This window comes from Oncorhynchus nerka, linkage group LG13, assembly GCF_034236695.1.
Source record: "Oncorhynchus nerka isolate Pitt River linkage group LG13, Oner_Uvic_2.0, whole genome shotgun sequence".
Classification (NCBI taxonomy): domain Eukaryota; kingdom Metazoa; phylum Chordata; class Actinopteri; order Salmoniformes; family Salmonidae; genus Oncorhynchus; species Oncorhynchus nerka.
The window spans coordinates 64,136,251-64,159,880 of NC_088408.1; the positions used below are offsets into that span (position 1 = coordinate 64,136,251).

The window sequence follows — 23,630 nt, forward strand, 5'->3', positions numbered from 1 at the left end:
CCACGCTAACCCTCAACACTTTGGCTCCTTTAGGGGTGTGTGTTTAGTTCCCTCCTGCATTTCCTGTTCTTATTTTTATTCATCATTTTTGGGGGGTACTTTTTACCCCTTTTTTCTCCCAATTTTGTGATATCCAATTGGTAGTTACAGTCTTTTCGCTGCAACTCCCATGCGGACTCGGGAGAAGCGAAGGTCGAGAGCCATGCGTCTGCCGAAACACGACCCCACCAAGACACACTGCTCTCTTAACCCAAATGCCAGCCGCACCAATGTGTCGGAGGAAGCTGACAACCTGAAATCAGCGTGCCCGGCCTCCAGAAGGAGTCGCTAGAGCGTGATGGGATAAGGACACTCCAGCCGGCCAAACCCTTCCCTGACCCAGACAATGCTGGACTAATTGTGCGCCGCCTCATGGGTCTCCCATGAGGAGACAGCCCGGGATCAAACCCGGATCTGTAGTGACGCCTCTAGCACTGCAATGCAGGGCCCTAGACCACTGCACCACTCGGGATGCCTGCACTCCCTGTTCACCCACGACTGCGTGGCTGCGCACAACTCCAAAACCATCATTAGGTTTGCTGACGACACAATGGTGGTAGGCTTGATCACAGACTGGCTATAGAGAGGAGGTCAGTGACCTGGCAGTGTGGTGCCAGGACAACAACCTCTCTCTCAATGTCAGAAAGACAAAAGAGCTGATCGTGGATTACACATTTACGGTGCTGTGGTGGAGCCGGTCGAAAGTTTCTAGTTCCTAAGTGTCCACATCACTAAGGAATTAACATGGTCCACACATACCAACACAGTCGTGAAGAAGGCACAACAATGCCACTTCCCCCTCAGGAGCCTGAAAAGATTTGGCATGGGCTCTCAGATCCTCAAAAAGTTCTACAGCTGCATCATTGAGAGTATTTTGACTTTCTGCATCACCACTTGGTATGGCAACTGCTTGGCATCCGACCACAGGGCGCTACAGAGGGTAGTGCATATGGCTCAGTACACCACTGGGGCCAAGCTCTCTGCCATCCAGGACCTCTGTACAAGGTGGTGTCAGAGGAATGCCCTAAAAATTGTCAAAGACTCCAGCCACCCAAGTCATAGACTGTTCTCTCTGATATCGCACGGCAAGCGGTACCGGTGCACCAAGTCTGGAACCAACAGGACCCTGAACAGCTTCTATCCCCGAGCCACAAATGCTATCTGGACTATCTGCATTGACCCTATTTGCAACTATGTTGAGTCATTACATACGCTGTTGCTACTGTTTATTATCTATCATGTTGCCTAGTCACTTTACCCTTACCTACAGTTGAAGTTGGAAGTCAGAAGTTTACATACACTCAATTAGTATTTGGTAGCATTGCCTTTAAATTGTTTAACTTGGGTCAAACGTTTTGGGTAGCATTCCACAAGCTTCCCACAATAAATTGGGTGAATTTTGGCCCATTCCTCCTGACAGAGCTGGTGTAACTGAGTGAGGTTTGTAGGCCTCCTTGCTCACGCACGCTTTTTCAGTTCTGCCCACAAATGTTCTATGGGATTGAGGTCAGGGCTTTGTGATGGCCACTCCAATACCTTGACTTTGTTGTCCTTAAGCCATTTCGCCACAACTTTGGAAGTATGCTTGGGGTCATTGTCCATTTGGAAGACCTGCGACCAAGCTTTAACTTCCTGACTTGAGATGTTGCTTCAATATATCCACATCCTTGTCCTACCTCATGATGCCATCTATTTTGTGAAGTGCACCAGTCCCTCCTGCAGCAAAGCACCCCCACAACATGATGATTTTCACTTTTCGTACCAAAGTATGTTCATCTCTAGGAGACAGGACGCATCTCCTTCCTGAGCGGTATGATGGCTGCGTGGTCCCATGATGTTTATACTTGCGTGCTATTGTTTGTACAGATGAACGTGGTACCTTCAGGTGTTTGGAAATTGCTCCCAAGGATGAACCAGACTTGTGGAGGTCTCCAATTTTTTTTCTGAGGTCTTGGCTGATTTCATTTGATTTTCCCATGATGTCAAGCAAAGAGGCACTGAGTTTGAATGTAGCCCTTGAAATACGTCCACAGGTACACCTCCAATTGACTCAAATTAGGTCAATTAGCCTATCAGAAGCTTCTGATAGCCATGACATCATTTTCTGGAATGTTCCAAGCTGTTTAAAGGCACAGTCAACTTCGTGTATGTTAACTTTTGTGATACAGTGAATTATAAGTGAAATAATCTGTCTGTAAACAATTGTTGGAAAAATGATTTGTGTCATGCACAAAGTAGATGAACTAACTGACTTGCCAAAACTAGTTTGTAAACAAGAACTTTGTGGAGTGGTTGAAAGATGAGTGTATATAAACGTCCGACCTCAACTGTATATGTACATTTCTTCCCCAATTACCTCGTACCCCTACACATTGATTTGGTACTGGTACCCCATGTATACAGTGGCAAGAAAAAGTAGGTGAACCCTTTGGAATTATCTGAATTTTTACATTATTTTGTCATAAAATTAGATCTGCTCTTCATCTAAGTCACAACAACAGACAAACACAGTCTGCTTAAACTAATAACACAAATTATTGAAATGTTCTTGTCTATATTGAAAACATAATTTACACATTCACAGTGTAGGTTGGAAAAAGTATGTGAACCCCTAGGCTAATGACTCCAAAAGCTAATTGGAGTCAGGATTCAGCTAACCTGGATTTCGATCAATGAGCCGAGATTAGAGATGTTGGTTAGAGCTGCCCTGCCTCATAAAATTTGAGTTTGCCATTCACAAGAAACATCGCCCAATGTGAAACATTCCTCGAACAAAAGAGATCTAAGAATACCCAAGATTAAGAATTGTTGACTTGCATAAAGCTGGAAATGGTTACAAAAGTATCTCTAAAAGCCTTGATGTTCATCAGTCCACGGTAAGACAATTTGTCTATAAATGCAGAAAGTTCAGCACTGTTGCTAGTCTCCCTAGGAGTCGCTGTCCTGCAAAGATGACTGCAAGAGCACAGAACAGAATGCTCAGTGAGGTTAAGAAGAATCCTAGAGTGTCAGCTAAAGACTTACAGAAATCTCTGGAACTTGCTAACATCTCTGTTGACGAGTCTACGATACGTGAAACACTAAACAAGATTGGTGTTCATGGGAGGACACCATGGAAGAAGACATTTTGCAGGAGAATCTAAGGCTCTCTGTCCACCAATTGAAGCCCAACAGAAGTTGGTGATGCAACAGGACAACGACCCAAAACACAGAAATAAATCAACAACAGAATGGCTTCAAGAGAAGAAAATATGCCTTCTGGAGTGGCCCAGTTAGAGTCCTGACCTCAACTCAAATGAGATGCTGTGGCATGACCTCAAGAGAGCAGTTCACACCAGACATCCTAAGAATATTGATGAACTGAAACAGTTTTGTAAAGAGGAATGGTCCAAATTTCCTCCTGAACATTGTGCAGGTCTGATCCGCAACTACAGAACACATTTGATTGAGGTTATTGCTGCCAAAGGAGGGTCAACCAGTTATTAAATCCAAGGGTTCACATTCTTTTAACACCCTGCACTGTGAATGTTTACAACGTGTGTTCAATAAAGATATGAACACATGTCATTTTTGTGTGTTATTAGTTTAAGCAGACTGTGTTTGTCTATTGTTGTGAATTAGATGAAGATTAGATCAAATTATATGACCAATTTATGCAGAAGCACAGGTAATTCCAAAGGGTTCACTTTTTCTTACCACTGTATATCCAAGTTGTCGTTACTCATTGTGTATTTATTCCTTGTGTTGTAATTTTTTCTTTAACTATGCCTATCACTGTTACTTCGTAAACAACAGGTTTAGACTGTGACAAATAAAATGTGATTTAATTTGATTTAAGAGATATGGAACTATTGATCTGTAGAATCTCATTATGGATGGAGGTAGTATGTCAGGTATCCAGACTTGTTTTAACCTTTACTGGTTTTGGGCTCAGAAAAGGTTATTTGCCAGGTTTAGATTAGACCACATTGTGGGTGATAGTGATGCGTGGGTTGACTCATAACCCACAGACCCCGCGGTTATATCTGTGGGGTGGGTGGGGTTTCAGTCATAAAATATTGTGTGGCTGTATGGTGTCATAACTCTCCTGTGATGATCTGAAGGATCAGGCTACAGCGGGTCCACTCTACAGCGTGCTCTCTCTCGTAGAGGGGGAGAGCGGGAAGTTGGCCGTTTTATGACTGTCGTAAAATACGCTGCCTCTAAGTGTTCGAGATTGGAATGTACGAATGTGGAATGTAAACTGTGGAACACAGAGAGACACTTGGACAATCAAAAGTTTGAATAATTATACAATATTTCTATTTTTGAGAATGTGGGAATGGTCCGTGGGTATTTAAAGAACAATCCTGTCAAAGTTGTTTCATTTGGTGACCTCATGAATGACAGGAGACCCACATTACTGTATCTCTGTTTGTGTACACGTTTCAATGATCAGATTTACATCTAGATGTTGAATAAAATGAATGAGTAAATATGAAACTAGTTGTGAGAAGATGTACTGTGATGTTGGCCTTCTAAATAAGATACTTGTTAAGTTTTATCTAGTCAGTGGCGACACCCACATGAGCATAGACTTGGTTGGCGTCATGGAACGCCCCCTTCTTCCACTGAGTATAAAACCCACTTCCATGAAAATGCACATTAGACTAGAAAACACGCAGCTGACGCTACATGTGAAATGGTTAAGAACTACAACTCTAAAGGCCACGGAGACCGTACAGTGTGTTGCGTTGGTTACACAGCTAGAAATGGTTAAGCGCTAAAACTTTGCCACAGAAGGAGCAAATCTTAGGAGAGGCCTTTTCAGTCTGCAGCTGGAAATGTACATAGCCTAGGACGAAGAACACGGACAACCGCCAAAACATCTATTCTATGCGACAACATGATTGACCGGCGACCACAGAGAGGGACAACAAGATATACATTCGTAAATATGTCAATTGCAATTTATTCTCGAATGAGCGGTTGTTCATGTAAAGTATTAGCAATTTCTATGAGTGTAGTTATCAGCTATGAGTTTCCCGCTCTTGAGCGGTCCCTACCCCTTTTCCTTTGTCTACCAAGTCGTCATATTGGTTTGTCCACTAGGGACTTTTTCTTTTAATCATGTAATACCTCATGTATGAACTAATTGTGTGTGTGATTATGTAATTATGTGATTGATTAAGTTTGTTAGTAAAAAAGATAATTTAACCAATTTGTATATCGCTGATTCATGATTTAGGCTAGGGTTCGTGCAGATATCCAAGGGTTTGCAGTAATGAAACTGGTAATAATAATACATTAATACAAGAATGTACTCGATAAGATATGAAAATATCTGAAGAGTTATATTCAGGAATTGAAACTCTATAAACAACATATTCCCGTCGTGCCCCAACTTCCTAGTTAATTAAAGTTACATGATTAGTTTAATCGTGTAATTAAATTACACAGAGAATTGATTTGATAAGATACAGTCTTCACATTTAATGATAGTCAATGACACGACCTATGGTGCCACGTGTGAGGCATCTAAGATAGAATGAGATTGATTTGGATTCAGCCTATATAAAATTGAAAAGCAGATTGCATTATACACCCAGATAATGCTATACAGCAGGGGAGTTGTAGACAGGAATTATTGGTTTTGTGTGTTTGCCCATAGAACTTGTTCCGGTGTCGCGTATCTGATGACATCAGGGTGTCGTATGAGTTGGTAAAGTTAGTGAATCAATTTCTAGTGCTTGGATAACAATTCAGCTAATTATAGAAATGTGAGAAATAGACGCGTTGGGCCAAATGTGCTATTTCTGTCTCCCGAATTTCAGTTATTATTAATTTCTCGAGCGAGGACACAGAGCCAGCCGATTGAAATTTGAGGAGATATTAGCTTGACAAAGCGATAATTCTCTGTCCCTCGCGGTTTCATTAGCTTGAGTAGACTCTGTGTATTTCTTTGTTTACCGCGCATTCTGGTTAAAACATTGCGAAAATAACTCAGAAAAAAGTTTGAATCTAAGACGTTATTAGCAAAACCATTCCTTTGTTTAAAGGGATCCTATGCTATGCTTGAAAGTATACAAAGTAGGATTAGCTTGCACGAGATGCTACAGCTAACAAAGGGAGAGCAACCATTTAGTTTTTTTCCTGTGTCACGTTGAAATTCTTCCTATTGGGCGACGGAAGTCCCGCCCTTTGTACTCCCGTTTGATTTTAGCTTTCTGTGATCAGTGATCAGTGATTTATTTATGTTTTATTTGTGACACCAAATGTGTATCATGTTTATATCAAGTGGTTACTTATGATATCCAGCCAATCTTAAGGGATTGGATATCATTGTCTCATACAAATTAACTAAAATAAAATTGCCAGACTTACCTTTTTCAAATGGACATTTTAAATAATATCCAAATTGATTGGTTTCTACAAATGAGACAATTTAAACTTTTCCACATTAATTAACCTTGATACAGCTACGCTTTCAGGTTAGTTAAAGTTGAATTCCCAAATAGCCTATACAGGTTTGATTAATTATTATCATTGATTAATCAATTCAATTTGTTTTTGCAAATTCATTCACGTCCAACTCTTATATTACTGATACAGTACTGATGGTTCATTAACGTTTATAAATATATTAAAATTGTCTTTGTAGCTTCCAACAAATTCCAAACCCAAACTTTGAAAAAAATAGGAACATTTTTTCAAATAATGAGTGGTCCCCACTCCCCAGCTAATTAGTGAACTCTCACCCATAAAAGGACTGATCTCTGACCTCAGCAGCTATACCAATCCTAATTATGCCATTAGCGGAAAAACAGCAGAAATTGCGAACAACGCTCTCCAAAATCAAACATTGAACGCATGCTTTGTAACAGTTCTCTCCACTTTAGCCCTTATGTATCGCCATCAAAGGTTGGCATCGGTCCAGTACCGCAGTGCTTAGCAGAAGCACGTGAAAGACATGGCTGACATGAAGGGATAGGTGGAGAGAATCGAGCAACTATTGACAAAAGCAGGAAATGAAAATATTTTTATCGCCGAGGAACTGCGTTTGAAATCTGAACAATTAAAAGTAATTGCAAATACTTATGACGATGAACGAGCACAAACTCTTCAGCAAAATCAGTTTACTACAGGAACAATTCAATTTAGCCAAAACTAAATACGATGTCGTCCACACCAAACTAGATAAATCTGTCAAGTAATCTACAAACAGGAGCGTGCAATTTGATAACATACAAGCAGTTTTGTTGAACGTTACTCAAAGTAGCAATGTTCTACTCCTAATGCTGCAGACCAAAGACGATCAGTTAATGAACACAATGACTAAGTTGGATGACAAATCAGCAGAACTCATTGAAGTTGCTGACCAAATTAATGATGAGAGAACTCAAGTGATATTAATTTCTAAGCAAAGGGAGGAAATCTCATCATTGAATCTCTTGCTCCCGTACTCAAGACCACTATCTGCAAACCATGATATAAGTATGAGACCGAAAGGAGCAAGTGTGATACTCACGTGTCCAAAATCAGAGGTGGACTCTACAATGCAGCAGAATACCACCCGTAGGTACAATCTGGTGGAATTCCAGAAAGGTCACATGCTGCAGAGCGACTACCCAACCAAGCAACCGGAGCCAGTACTCAAAGGAGTGAAGATGATAGAAGGTTTCAGACTTTGCCTCCCTCATGTGTCTCTCAGTTTTCTCCTCTTGGCCATTCGGCACTGAGGACTGAGGAATTCCGCGCCAACAAAGCCAAAGCTTGGCTTCTGCTCTTGGCCTGACAACTCGGTTTTGAAGTTTGACCAGGAGCACTCACTCCAGTTATAGGGTGCATTATCAGGTATTGGAGCGTTGCGAGATTACGCACAACGGTTTCTACCATGAAACCACGAATCCAATGACCACCGCTGTCGAAATAACTGTAAAGTACTTCGCCATCGAAACGGCTACCGCTACAATTGACCTGTTCGCTACGTTCCTGCACCCAACCCACACAGTGTCAGAGCACAAGGGTAACAAAGGGTTAAAGGACGATCAAACCGTAGACCAATGCTCTCTAGAAGTTCCACTGCGTGAAGAACTAAAGCGAGAATCATTTGAGAAAAGGGTAAAAGATCATTCACAAAGACTAGACAGGGAATTGCTGGACACCAGGTCCACAGGAATTAACACCCATAGCAAGGACATTAAAAATCGAATTTCTCCTGCTCTCACTTAAAACCCTATAGAGGGCCCGCTCGATCAAGAAACAAGCCCACAGGCCTTGTCTATAGACTCTGATACAAAGGTTGCAAAGAAAAAGGTTAAAAAAGCTCAGTTGAAGCCAAGTCCACTCAAAATCCGAAAAGTCCATCTGCCTACACCTTGAACAGAAATGGCACATCACGTCGTCGTTGTGAACGCCCACTCCACTTTGTGGGGAATATGTCCACTAAACGCAACCCTCCATAGAACAAGAACATAGAACCCGCCATTCAGGAGGAAAGTTATTAGAAGTCATGAACTATGATCACAACGACTGTTTCAGTGCTTAGAGAGTACTTCCGTCGTGAGGTTAGCTCCTCCGTGGATAACATAGCTATGAAATAGACTCCTTCATTCCTATCACCTCTACAATGGCGTAAGACACATTGAAGTGTAGTAAAACTACCCCATGTCCCCTTAACATATGTCTTGAGGTGGACATAAATTCTTACTGACCTGGAAATGATCTCATTGACCTGGAAATGATCTGATGACGTCCGACTCATTCTGAACTGGTTGCAACCTACCAGGATACTTGGTTCTTTCCCTTGGCATGTGCGCTTATATAAGCATTAACGCACACGTACGACGGAACATATAATGAGGATTTTTTGCTCTGATCACTTAAGGGTGTTCTGTTTCCATTGGACCTGTTATGACATGTTTTATCCGACATGCACTTTACTCGCATAAAAAAGGTTGGATGGAGACCTGGTTAGTGATTAAAAAAAACATTTTGATATGCATCTACCATTTGGCATGTATCTTATGATGTGGTTCACAGCACCACTAATGGATGTGTTGACTTGACAAGTGCTTTGGAGTTTTGAATGAACCTTCCCCCCTTTTGTTCCATGCTGGCCGAAGACCTAGCTAGCCAGTAACTAGCTAACATCAAACGCAGATGAAAAGGGAAACATATAAGTATCTTTGCCATGGATGAATAGTGTAAGCTTTGAATGATATTTGCCGACACCTTACAGTAAAATGTTGGCACCAGTAGAATAGCTGTCTAGTTATATAAAGCACTCCCCTCTGCAAACTCCTTCCACGATGTTGGTTGCAAGGCGGTATTTATTTAAATTAGGTAACAGAATATCTTGTTACCATTGGTGCATAAAAAACACTTTTCCAACAAGTCAGTTTGTCAAATTTCTGCCCTGATAGAGATGCCACGGGTCAACTGTAAATGCTGTTATTGTGAAGTGGAAAAGTGTAGTAGCAACAACTGTACGCCACACAAGCTCACAGAACAGGACCGTCCGAGTGCTGAAGCGGCTAGCGAGAAAAACTTCTCTCCTTGGTGGCAACAACACTCACTACTGAGTTCCAAACTGCCTCTGGAAACAATGTCAGCACAAGAACTGTTCATCCGGAGCTAGATGAAATTAATTTCCATGGCCGAGCAGCACACATTTTGTTGTAGCCCCGGACAAACACACCTGATTCAACTCATCGAAGGGTTGATTAGTTGATGAGTTGAATCAGGTGTGCTTGTCCAGGGCATACATTTAAATGTGTATTGTTGGGAGTATTCAAGGACTGGAGTTGGAAACACTATTCTAGGGCAACAAGTAATGACAGGAGAGAAGAGAAACTGCATGTACAGTGGGGCAAAAAAGTATTTAGTCAGCCACCAATTGTGCAAGTTCTCCCACTTAAAAAGATGAGAGAGGCCTGTAATTTTCATCATAGGTACACTTCAACTATGACAGACAAAATGAGAAAACAAAATCCAGAAAATCACTACATTGTAGGATTTTTAATGACTTTATTTGCAAATTATGGTGGAAAATAAGTATTGGGTCACCTACAAACAAGCAGGATTTCTGGCTCTCACAGACCTGTAACTTCTTCTTTAAGAGGCTCCTCTGTCCTCCACTCGTTACCTGTATTAATGGCACCTGTTTGAACTTGTTATCAGTATAAAAGACACCTGTCCACAAACTCAAACAGTCACACTCCAAACTCCACTATGGCCAAGACCAAAGAGCTGTCAAAGGACACCAGAAACAAAATTGTAGACCTGCACCAGGCTGGTAAGACTGAATCTGCAATAGGTAAGCAGCTTGGTTTGAAGAAATCAACTGTGGGAGCAATTATTAGGAAATGGAAGACATACAAGACCACTGATAATCTGCCTCGATCTGGGGCTCCACGCAAGATCTCACCCCGTGGGGTCAAAATGATCACAAGAATGGTGAGCAAAAATCCCAGAACCACACGGGGGGACCTAGTGAATGACCTGCAGAGAGCTGGGACCAAAGTAACAAAGCCTACCATAAGTAACACACTATGCCGCCAGGGACTCAAATCCTGCAGTGCCAGGCGTGTCCCCCTGCTTAAGCCAGTACATGTCCAGGCCCGTCTGAAGTTTGCTAGAGAGCATTTGGATGATCCAGAAGAAGATTGGGAGAATGTCATATGGTCAGATGAAACCAAAATATAATTTTTTGGTAAAAACTCAACTCGTCGTGTTTGGAGGACAAAGAATGCTGAGTTGCATCCAAAGAACACCATACCCACTGTGAAGCATGGGGGTGGAAACATCATGCTTTGGGGCTGTTTTTCTGCAAAGGGACCAGGACGACTGATCCGTGTAAAGGAAAGAATGAATGGGGTCATGTATCGTGATATTTTGAGTGAAAACCTCCTTCCTTCAGCAAGGGCATTGAAGATGAAACGTGGCTGGGTCTTTCAGCATGACAATGATCCCAAACACACCGCCCGGGCAACGAAGGAGTGGCTTCGTAAGAACCATTTCAAGGTCCTGGAGTGGCCTAGCCAGTCTCCAGATCTCAACCCCATAGAAAATCTTTGGAGGGAGTTGAAAGTCTGTGTTGCCCAGCAACAGCCCCAAAACATCACTGTTCTAGAGGAGATCTGCATGGAGGAATGGGCCAAAATACCAGCAACATTGTGTGAAAACCTTGTGAAGACTTACAGAAAACGTTTGACCTCTGTCATTGCCAACAAAGTGTATATAACAAAGTATTGAGATTTTGTTATTGACCAAATACTTATTTTCCACCATAATTTGCAAATAAATTCATTAAAAATCCTACAATGTGATTTTCTGGATTTTTTTTCTTCTCATTTTGTTTGTCATAGTTGAAGTGTACCTATGAAGAAAATTATAGGCCTGTCTAATCTTTTTAAGTGGGAGAACTTGCACAATTGGTGGCTGACTAAATACTTTTTTGCCCCACTGTAACTAATTCTAGACAAGAAATTATAAACAGAAACCGGGATATCTAGAATTGAAAAAATAATGATTCTGCATCCACTGTCAAAAAATCGTCACCCCTTCTCTGACTGTACAGTGCATTGTCTATATTTGCAGGTTAGAGATGGGTGCAGGCATCAGATTTTCACTTTACCACATATTGTAGGGCGGTTGAGGATGGGTTATTAGCAATTGCGGGCCGGTGCAGGTGAACAAACAGCTGACCCAGCTCATCATTAGTATGTACCGGTATACAGTGCAGTTGGAAAGTATTCAGACCCCTTTACTTTTTTCACATTTTGTTAAGTTATAGCCTTATTATAAAATGTATTAAATATTTTTTTCCCTCATCAATCTACACACAATACACCATCATGATAAAGCAAGAACAGGTGGACTCCAATCAAGTTGTAGAAAAATCTCAAGGATGATCATTCGAAACAGGATGCACTTGAACTCAATTTCGAGTCTTATAGCAAAGGGTCTGAATACTACTTATGTAAATAAGGTAAGGTTCGTTTTTTTTTTTTTTTTTGCTTTGTCATTATGGGGTATTGTGTGTAGATTGACAAGAGGAAAAAGTAACTTAATGACATTTTAGAAACAGGCTGTAACGTAACAAAATGTGGGAAAAGGTCAGGCGTCTGAATACTTTCCGAATGCATTGAATATGTATTTATATGCGGGCACACATGCATGAAATATGTTCCAATCCACATTGGAAATCAACACTTCCCTACTATACACTGAGTATACCAAACATTAGGAACACCTTCCAAATATTGAGTTTCACCCTCCCTTTTGCCCTCAGAACAGCCTCAGTTCGTCAGGGCATAGACTCTTCAAGGTGTCAAAAGCATTCCACAGGGACGCTGGCCCATGATATCTCCAACGCTTCCCACAGTTGTGTCAAGTTGACTGGACATTCTTTGGGTGGTGGATCATTCTTGATACACATGGGAAACTGTTGAGCGTGAAAAACCCAGCAGTGTGGCAGTTCTTGATACAAACCCTTGTGTCTGGCGCCAACCACCATACCCCGTTCAAAGGCACTTAAATATTTTGTCTTGCCCATTCACCCACTGAATGGGACACATGCACAATCAATGTGTCAATTGTCTCAAGGCTTAAAAATCCTAATTTAACCTTAAATCATGATTTAACCCATCTCCTCCCCTTCATCTACACTGCTTTGATGTGGATTTAACAAGTAACATCAATAAGGGATCACAGCTTTTAACTGGAGTCACCAGGTTAGTATATGTCATGGAAAGAGCAGGTGTCCTTCATGTTTTGTACCCTTGTACACAGGTTACTGTTCACTGAGAGTGAGTTCCCCTTCCTGGATGTCTACAGGTTTACTATGATAAACCCCTGTTCTCATCCCACTCTACTCCATTGAGTTACAGCACCAAGGCTTCAGAAGAACGACATTGCCTGCCAAATGTTATAGTCTGGTCTACAGTAAAGGATAATATCTTGCGTAATGGCATTCCATAGCATGATGCCATTTCACATTTCTATAGGCTCCCACAGCATGAATCCATCATGACATGTGATGTGGGAGGGAGATGAGCTGATGCAAAGACTACAGTATTTTACAGGGCCTGTCTTCTGGCTCCCACACCCACACATTCTACCATCTACGATAGTGTCAGATAGATTATGCTGCTCTTTCAATGATTAATTTGTGATGTTCTGACCAGCAATGCCTCTTTGAATAATAGTTGGGTCTGTCTCCATCTTGTGCAGCAACTCTGGGTTGATCAAAGCGAGAGGAGAGAGGATCCAGAGTGTTAAGGCTAAAGTTCAACACCTCTCATTTCTTATCCTACACTCAGACTTCACGTCATATTTACTTTCCGGCTTAAGGAGGGATTCCTTCACTTGAATTTTTACATTTTTTACATCTGTGACTGTTTGCATTTGGGAGATAAAACCGTCTTGGTTGGCAGGGTTCCCTGACAGACTGGGCTGAGACACACACCAACAGTGTTTGCTGGCCGAGAGTACTTAGCACCTCTGAACGTAATTTGAGAATTTGTGCGCACCGTTTTTACATATTGAATCAGCGTGAAAAATGTCTGCAGTCAGACGTCTACAGCGGGTGGTAATAATACTATTCTACTTTCTTATTCCTTTTCATTTAATCTCAAAAGGACACCTTCACTCAATAATCAACCCCCTATGATGGCACCTAACATGCTTGTTTGCCATATCAAGCGTCTTCAGAACTGTAAAAAGAAATGTCATGTGAGTTTGCCCTGTCATTCCACATTAATAAGAAACGGTGTATATGGGTCAGCCTGCGGTAGGAGGGCTATTGTAACTGTAGTTTGCATGTAGTCATGCAGCCTCCAGAAGAATGCACTGCACTGCACAGACTTACCTTAGATTCTCTCTCTCTCTCTCTCTCTCTCTCTCTCTCTCTCTCTCTCTCTCTCTTCAATTCAATTCAAGGGGCTTTATTGGCATGGGAAACATATGTTGACATTGCCGAAGCAAGTGAAATGGATAAACAAAATTGAAATAAACAATAAAAAGTGAACAGTAAATATTAGTCATAGAAGTTCCAGAAATAATAAAGACTTTTCAAATGTCATTGTCTATATACAGTGTTGTAATGATGTACAAATAGTCTCTCGTTCTCTCTCTCCTCTCTCTCAGCTGCCAGAACCTCAGTTCCCTTTTAGATGAGATAAAGGGTAAAACCAACAAGAAAGAAAGCAAGAAAAGAATGCCAGGAAGAAAGGGTAATAAACAACGAACTGCCTGTACTACAGAAGGAAGCTGAAGGAATTCACATTTTCCATATTGGAGGTTCCCACCGACCACAGCCCGTCCCTTCAATGGGTCGTGGCTCAGGCATGGATCAGGTTGGATAATCATCAATGTTTATGTTCCCTCTATTTCTAGCCTGGGTTATCAGGGGCTGACACACACTCCAACATAGTTACCTCACAATGATTAGTGTGCCACTGTACCTCTATATCAACACACTGCGTGCGTGTAAGAGAGAAACACTCCAGGTAGCTGTGTGTGTGCGTGCGTGTATGTGTGTGTGGTCAGGTGAGCCTGATAAAGAGAGGGAAGAGGCCCTGCCATGTCAGGTCAGGATCAATATAGATTGCTCCAGCTCTGGCACCAGCTTAATTTCCGGGCAATGGCCAAGAATAACTATCGGCATGAAAAAAGCATTTCCCTCTCCTTCACATCACTCTGGTTCCAGGGATAGCTATACTTAGTGACTCTATCTCACTTCCTGTACTACACCGCCACACAACCCCAGTAGAACCCAAGCCAAGATAATTCCCACACTAAGGTTGAAGATGCACTAATGCAGAAATCGATCTGCCATTTCCTGGTTGCTAAAATTCTAATAGTTTGCTTAATTTCAGTGTATGTGACAGCACAACCAAGTGTAGTGTAGAGAATCATCTAAACCGCCGTGAAATATATTTTCCATAACCCTAAATATTGTATTTTCAGCTGTTTGAAGCGGGTGTACAAAACCAAATGTAAAAGACAAAAAAACTCAACTGAAGAACGGGAACCATAGAAATTACGAACATAGAACAGATGTACCGCATCTTAGACTTGCTTTCAATGAGAATGACAGATCTATAACACACATGTATATATGCATTTGGTCAGGTCGCTCAGAAAGTTATAAATTGCAGCTTTAAAGCATCACTCAAACTGAAATGCTCGCCTAATCAGAAATGAACAAAGAGTTGTTTGGAGTAAATACTCTTCAGGGAGTAGATATTACCCATCTGATGTTGTAAATACTCTTCAGGGAGTAGATATTACCCATCGATGTTGTAAATACTCTTCAGGGAGTAGATATTACCCATCTGATGTTGTAAATACTCTTCAGGGAGTAGATATTACCCATCTGATGTTGTAAATACTCTTCAGGGAGTAGATATTACCCATCTGATGTTGTAAATACTCTTCAGGGAGTAGATATTACCCATCTGATGTTGTAAATACTCTTCAGGGAGTAGATATTACCCATCTGATGTTGTAAATACTCTTCAGGGAGTAGATATTACCCATCTGATGTTGTAAATACTCTTCAGGGAGTAGATATTACCCATCTGATGTTGTAAATACTCTTCAGGGAGTAGATATTACCCATCTGATGTTGTAAATACTCTTCAGGGAGTAGATATTACCCATCTGATGTTGTAAATACTCTTCAGGGAGTAGATATTACCCATCTGATGTTGTAAATACTCTTCAGGGAGTAGATATTACCCATCTGATGTTGTAAATACTCTTCAGGGAGTAGATATTATCCATCGGATGTTGTGCCTGTGTGACAGTGAGACTAAGACCATGGAGGAAAATTTGGTCAAACTTGATCCAGTGATGTTATAGGGCAGGGATATTCAAATCCTATCCTGGTGGTCCGGACTACTGCTGCTTTTCTGTTCTATGTGATAATTAATTGCACCCACCTGGTTTCCCATGTATAAATCAGTCACTGATTAGAGAGGAAGCATGGGAAAAAAGCAGTGGAACTGGTTTTGAGGTTAAGATTTCAATTTGAGGGTTTATAGGGTGTAGATTTAAGAAAAGCGTTTGACTAATGCTATTAAAAGAAATGTACACACTCCAGTACAGTAGGTAACTTCACATTTAATCATTGGTTGCAGGATACAATCAGAATCAGAGTGGTCACCAGCAATTGTCAGCAAATACATACAGTACTTATCATCACGTGAGGTACAGAATATTTGTTGAAGAGCTGAGATTGCTTCTCACATTCGGAAACCAGTATTTTCCCCACCTTATATTTGAGTTCAAATGTACAATTGAACATCAGTTGTGGTGGTTCTAATGGTGGCAGCTAAGCGAAAGTCTCTTTTCAATGAATGTATAATGAACTAGTGGTTCAGTTACATCTTCATTCAAAACACAACCCCAGGAAACATTGTATGTTTCATGAAGTTATCTTGCCTCTGTACTCCTCAGAATGATTCAGAATCATAAATCACTTGTCAGAATGCGAAAGACAGTTGAGATGGTGGTGTTGGTCAATGTTGGACTGAGGGGGGAGCGACGCCAAGGGAGAGTCTCGCTGTTCCAATCTAAATACATTACAACCCCCCCAATCCTCAACCCCCACCCGACCCCTCCTCCCAAATACTGGTCCAGATTTGGCACTGCGGGTCTGGTCTCTGTAAAACACCACGTCCCCTGAGATCCCCGCTGTAGCTTTTGATTCTGCTCCGATTCTGACAACAGCAACCATTTTCCCACAGGAAAAAACATGCTCTTTGACACAACATGTTTTATTTTACAACATCAAAGCCTAAAGGAGCCCACGTGAGTGGGATCCTGAACTATATCATGTGCTGATTGTGGTGCATTAAGGAATGTGCTCAACACAATTTGAGAGGAGGACATATAGTATACCATAATGCACAATTTAGGAGGAGTCATTTCAATATCAATCAATATACAAGGTCATCCTCAACATTAACCATTGCGATTTCATACATACAGTATTCGTCAGCAATTCAAAGAGACTTGCAAACATGATACTTCTCTCATGGCAGATTACACTGTGACCAGACCCCCCCCCCCTACATCAAACTGTCTACATCAAAGATAAAGTACATTGAGTACTGCACTCTCCCATTGAAGGGCTTTCATGTTATCTCCAAATAAAACCAAGACTCTCGTTTTATAGTCATGTGAGCGCAACAGAACACACACTTCCCTCTCACATTCTAGAACAGTCATGTGGGCCAAATAAAGGACAACTACTCTTCAATCAGATACCGGTAGATATCAAATACCACATGTACATAATTCAGTTGACCAACGGGCTTGTGTCAGATAACGACGAAAGCCCTTTTGTAATAGCACTGCTGGTATGTTTTCATTGTCTTGAGAAGAGTTGGGAGGGGACAGAAACGTCTATTGCACAGACAGACAGCAGCATGTGGAGACTGGTGAGGGAAACAAGCCCTTTACAGGAGGAAAAACAGTGTGAAGAAAAACCTCTCAAAATATTCCTAAATCTGAATAAATTCACACTCTTTAAAAAGTTTCTGACATAGAGACCCATACAAAAATATATCTGTTCTCTTGAACTACTAAGGTCTTTCCCAGAAAGGTGGAATTTCTGAAAACTAGAATGTGACCTAAAGGAAACTTAATATGCTATTTTACACACCATCATCAATGGTTATAATGTTAAAGAAATTGTGTAGGCTATAGCCGATAAAATAACTGCTTTCAGTGGCATCCTCCTAAAAATGAGTATTCATCATCTCACCCACCGCTCACTGGCTGAAATACCATCATGCATAGACAATTTCTGAAAAATAATATTGTAAAAAAAAAAGAAGATTATTCTATATTATCCTGGGATATCAACAGTCACCACAGTTAACCAATATTCTTGAACAGATCTTTCAAACAACAAAAAAACATACAAATGTTGTATACAAGACCTGTGTACACACTATAGTACAAAGATGCCGTCATGCTGTCCTTGGGAATAAGAATGCAGAGTGCTGCAGTGCAGACCCATCTCATATTCTCCTTACTTGCTCTACTGAGTGTGTGAGGGACTGATTGTCTGTGACTGTGTACGTATAGGCTTGTCATATAAGAAGACTCCTGTACATACAGCACAATCACCTCTGAAACTTTTATTATATTGATGTTTCAGTGAAGTGTACACTGTCCAAGGTCTCCTATCCTACATATATTTGCATATATTTGCACATAAACCTAGTTCACATAAAAACCTATTAGCAATTCACAAGTATATTTCCCATAAAAGCTTTCGAGACCCACGGTAGATCCATATAAACCTACTTTGTATAAAACCCGTAGAAACATATTGTCTTAATGACCCCTCTGACTTCTAGAAAGACAATCTGGCTCTCTGGTAGCCTACTGTGCATGTGCTGCTCTGCCACTCAGCTCATCTGTACAGCTAACAGGAGCCAAAGGGCACAGAGTGAGAGAACAGCTCAACAGTAAGACCACACACACAGTAATGATTGTGTCTCTCTGTGTGTTGTGCATCTTGTTCGGTAGTATGCTTAACATGCTGCAATTCCAATCTATAAGAAAATCTTACTTATGTTATTGCTGTCAGATTATGATGAGTAAATTGTGCATTTGTAGCCTCAAGACCAGTCTAAATGCATCAGCCATTGAGGGTAAACTAACAACTGATGTTCGACCTCAGGAAACATGGACAGAGAATAAAATACTCAAATAAATCTACTTGTCTCCTTGCTGAGAATTCAGAATGAATTGGTGCTCCATGATAAACCAGAATGCCATCTTGCAAAAATCGGATAATGCATACATCAACATTCCTGTATGAAACTCAACACTTCATAAACATTCTTGGCTCTCACTTCTAACACCCAACTTCAAAAGAGAAGAATCCCTTGCATAAAATACAAATAAGCTACGGAATAAACCTCAAGTATTTTTTTCTAGGAAACCAACTGTTCCCAGTCCTTTTCACACCACTCGTCCTCTCTGTATGCTACAGCCTACTGTAGCGCACAATATCATCATCACATTATCTGACTGCTACAAAATGTAAACTATTTGTCGCAATATAAGAGAAGAAAAACAGTATATTTCAAGTGCTTTTATGTTTCTAAAATACTTTTTTGCATCACTAATGTCTACCCTGAAAGACCAAAGACGATTAAACAGTCTTGAATCAATGTTGAAATAACTTTTTGCACTACAGTGGTTTACGCAGTACAAGTCGTGTTGTGCTGATATTGTCCTTTTTTTGCATTGGGAAGATATTAGGTTCACAGGCACACCTAAACTCGGCACCAAAGCTGTAAGATTGGAGTTGATCCTCTTCAAAACCCACAGAGAACTGTGTGCCTTTTTTTTCTCCTCAGCTCCATTCTGATATCCATATATACAACCACAAACCTTCTCCTCCGGACGTGGTGGTGATCCACCCAGCCAGAAATCGGCAGCCCCGCTTGGGAGAAGACTCCAGAAGAAGACCCCTCCAGCTCCTGCCTGCAAACCACCCCTCTGACCTGGCCATAGGGAGCTCTATGTACTACTACTGTAGAAATACAACCTGTCACATGCAATGTAGTAGTAATACACTGCACTCACCAGGGGCTGAAGCCAAGGCCAAAGCTTACTGTACCCACTGGGCACAACAGGTTGAATCAACATTGTTTCCACGTCATTTAAATGAAATGACTTTGAACCAATGTGGAATAGATGTTGAACTGACATCTGTGCCCAGTGGGTAGCTAACCAACTAGACAGTGTCTGTAGGAGATTGTTACACATGGCAGGTTGGGGCTGGGCGCGGCCTGGGTAGAGCGGGGCCCTTCTTCCCCTCCATGCAGCATCCCAGTCCCTGACAGGGGGAGCAGAGTTGCCTGAACAGGCGGCCCAGGCCCTTCCGGAACACGCTGTTGGAGAGACTATAGATGAGGCAGTTGCAGAAGCTGTTGCTGATGGCTAGCCATGTGGTGAGGAATGAGGCCACCAGGTGGCGGTAGAGTCCGGCGCTCTCCAGCAGGAAGTAAAGGATGTAGGGCATCCAGAGCACGTAGAACACACTGGTGATTCGGAACAGCACCATGGCATAGCGTTTATCCGGGCACCCTTCGCCACGCTCGCCCCTCTCGTTCCCCTGGGGGCCGAAGCGTGCGTGGCGCTGGGTGATCTCCCTGGTGTGCTGACGGCAGATACGGAAGATACTCCCATAGGTGAAACACACAGTGAGGGCGGCTGGCGCATACAGCACAGCCACGATGAACGAGCTGAAGCCCGGATCGGTCTGCCACGAGGTCGCACACCAGCGAAATATGTCCCCATGGTAGCCGGGCTTCCCCCAGCCAAAGAAGGAGGGCAGGAAAATGAGGGCGGAGTAGAGCCAGATGAGGCAAATGCAGACGCGCAGGCGGCATGGTGTGACGAGTGTGGCGTAGGAGAACGGCTGTGTGACGGCGATGTAGCGGTCAATACTAATACAAGCAAGAGACACCATGGACACGCTCTTCAGCACAGACACCAGGTAGCCGAACACCTGACAGGTGAGCTCCTCGTCCAACCCCTTGAGGTAGTGGAGCAGGGACAGGGAGGGCACCAGGCAGCTCACCCCCACCAGGAGGTCTGCATAGGCCATGGTCTGGATGAAGTGGCCGGTGGTGTGGTGGTGGAGCAGCGGAGCACAGTGGAACACGAAGATCACCATCAGGTTGCCGCTGATGATGAGGATAGTGAGGAAGAGAATGACGGCCGCCTCCAGCACGCAAGTGTTGAGGGTATGGGAGTAGCCCAGGCCCAGCAGGCAGAAAGGAGAGCTGCTTTGGTTCACATCGGACGAGGAAGAGTTCATGTTCAGTTCTGCTCTCATCTCACTACGGTCTTTATCTCTCTCTTTAAACAGTCCGTCAGTTATCTCTCTTTAGACTGATTGTCAGTTTAGCTGTGCTCTATCACATTGGTCGTTATCTCTTTCGGTCAGTTCATCAATCCGTGCTCTTCTACTTCCGTTTCCCCATGGAGGTGAGCTGCTACCAGATTGTAGTTTTCTTCCCCTCCTCTTCTCTTCTGATCCTCTTCTAGTCGTCTCTTCTTTCACTTTTCTGGCCCCAGAGTGCAATGCAGTATTACAGCAAACGTCATCCTCTTACAGCAGAGGATGTTGCTGTTTATGAGTGTGTGTCTCTGTGTGTGTGTGTGTGTACGTGCTTGAGTCTTGTGTTGGTACTGGCCAGCCTTCTGGTGGGCTAACCTAGCACATGCAGGCTCTGGTGTGTACAGTACACACGGGCTGCAGTAGAGTCTGTTTCACTACTTGTGTCGGTTCCACCTCTATTCTTCTCTCCTTACCAATAAGCTCCAGAGGTGAGAAAAGCTGAGCTTGCACACAAACACCATCTCTGAACGGCAACTTCTGTGCATGCCCTGTACAATACCAGCAGGTGGAGTTCAAGGAGTCCCGGAGGCCATCAAAAAGTCTAGATCTATAACTCCTCTGTGAAAATACAACCAGTATAGAGAGAGATTTCACGGACAAAAACTGTCGCCAGCAGCCAGAAACACATTCCAACCAAAACAGTGTCACAAACCTCTAAAAGTAGCAGCAGCAGCAGCCGAGCCTAGCAGGAGAGATGCAAAGAAAGACGTATTCAATATCCAAAATCCCACAGCATCCACAGACAAGAGAATAAGAGGATAGTAGAGCATCCAGTTGTGATGGATACGTCTCTAGGCGCTCCAGTCTCTGATTCCAAACCTCTTGTGAGGCTGAGCCATTGAGTGTTTAGAGTAGAAGAATAGGGAGGACACGAGAGTTCTTTACTGCTCCACTCTGCTGTGGCACTGATGCAGCAATGGTACTGTCCTCTCCTCCCCCTAATTCTCTCTCTCTCTTGCGCGTGCTCGCTCTTTGTCTTTTTCCTTCACTATGCCTGCCGCAACAACAGCCAGAGAGGAAGAGCTCCTCCCTGTCTGTGAACCCAGCCGGGTAGACTCTTGCAAAAAAACACATGTCAAATTTGCATTTTAAATGTGATAATTGCATTTTCACATGTGAAATAGTTGTTTTTGAATATTGATCTTAAATTTTAAACGTGAAACCATATTTTCACATGTATTATTTTTTTTTAAATGCACCACATCCGCCGATATCGTCAGACCATGAGTTATCCCGAAAATGAGTCTTCCGTAGCGTCCAAACAATTTGTTCTATAAAGTATTATGTCCAGCTCTATCGAAAGATGCGTTTTCTCTAGGACGCCCACAAGGCTAGTCTGAAGTTGGTACAGCCTCTTCTGCCAACTTCAGTTTGTTGCACAAGACTGTCTGAAGGGTCCCGGTACCAGTTTTAAAAAATTATGGAAGTACACTGAACAAAAATATGCAACTTGTAAAGTGTTGGTCCAATGTCTCATGAACTAAAATAAAATATCACAGACATTTTCCACACACACAAAAAGCGTGTTTCTCACAAATTTTGTGCACAAATTTGTTTACATCCCTGTTAGTGAGAATTTCCCCTTTGCCATGATAATCCATCCACCTGACAGGTGTGGCATATGAAGAAGCTGATTAAACAGCATGATCATTACACAGGTGCACCTTGTGCTGGGGACAATAAAAGGCCACTCTAAAATGTGCAGTTTTTTCACACAACACAAAGCCATAGATGTCTCAAGTTTCGAGGGAGCTGGTGCCAGAGAATGTAATGTCTATTTCTCTACCATAAACCGCCAGCAAAATGTAATTTTATAAAATTTGGCAGTACGTCCAACCAGCCTCACAACCGCAGACCACGTGTAACCATGACAACCCAGGACCTCCACACACATCTTCTTCACCTGGGGATCGTCTGAGACCAGCCACCTGGACAGCTGATGAAACTGAAATATTTCTGTCTGTAATAAAGGCCTTTGTGGAGAAAAACTGGGCCTGGCTCCGCAGTGGGTGGGCCTGGCTCCCAAGTGGGTGGGCCTACTCCCTCCCATGCCCACCCATGGCTGCCATGGGGCAAATCCAAAGATTAGGGACTATTGAATTTATTTCAATTGACTGATTTCCTTATATGGAATGTAACTCTGTAAAGTAATTGAAATTGTTGCATTTATATTTTTGTTAAGTATATATATATATAGGGAGATCGTTCAGTGCCTAAAATAAGGGGATAAATAGTTTCCTGGTCTTTCTTCTATCTCTCAGAAATAGGACAGACACTTCAGAGCAAACTTCTCTTGTTCGTTCGTGGCATGGTTCACATCAGGCAATGCCTCTTTTGAATAGCAAACTCAAATTTTGTGAGTTTTTTAATAGGGCAAGTCAGCTCTAACCAACTTCTCCAATCTCGGCTCATTGACTGGACTCCAGGTTAGCTGACTCGTGTCATTAGCCTAGGGGTTCACATACTTTTTCCAACCTACACTGTGAATGTTTAAATGATGTATTCAATATAGACAAGAAAAATACAGAATATGTGTGTTATTGGTTCAAGCACACTTTGTTTGTCTATTGTTGTGACTTAGATGAAGATCAGATCAAATTGTATGACCAATTTATGCAGAAATCCAGGTAATACCAAAGGGTTCACCTACTTTTTCTTGCCACTGTAC

At 42.2% G+C, this 23,630-nt stretch overlaps 1 protein-coding gene across 1 annotated transcript; it reads right to left on the reverse strand.

The window, feature by feature from the left end:
* Positions 1 to 16,137: 16,137 nt before the first annotated feature.
* On the reverse strand, positions 16,138 to 21,721 carry LOC115139852 (probable G-protein coupled receptor 21). Its single transcript, XM_029677680.2, has one exon. The coding sequence runs from the start codon at positions 20,894 to 20,896 to the stop codon at positions 19,814 to 19,816; it is 1,083 nt and encodes a 360-aa protein (XP_029533540.1). The 5' UTR covers positions 20,897 to 21,721; the 3' UTR covers positions 16,138 to 19,813.
* Positions 21,722 to 23,630: the final 1,909 nt, after the last annotated feature.

Bases quoted from the DNA above. Each gene is read 5' to 3' on its own strand.
- LOC115139852 (XM_029677680.2), bottom strand. From the start codon at position 20,896: ATGAGAGCAGAACTGAACATGAACTCTTCCTCGTCCGATGTGAACCAA.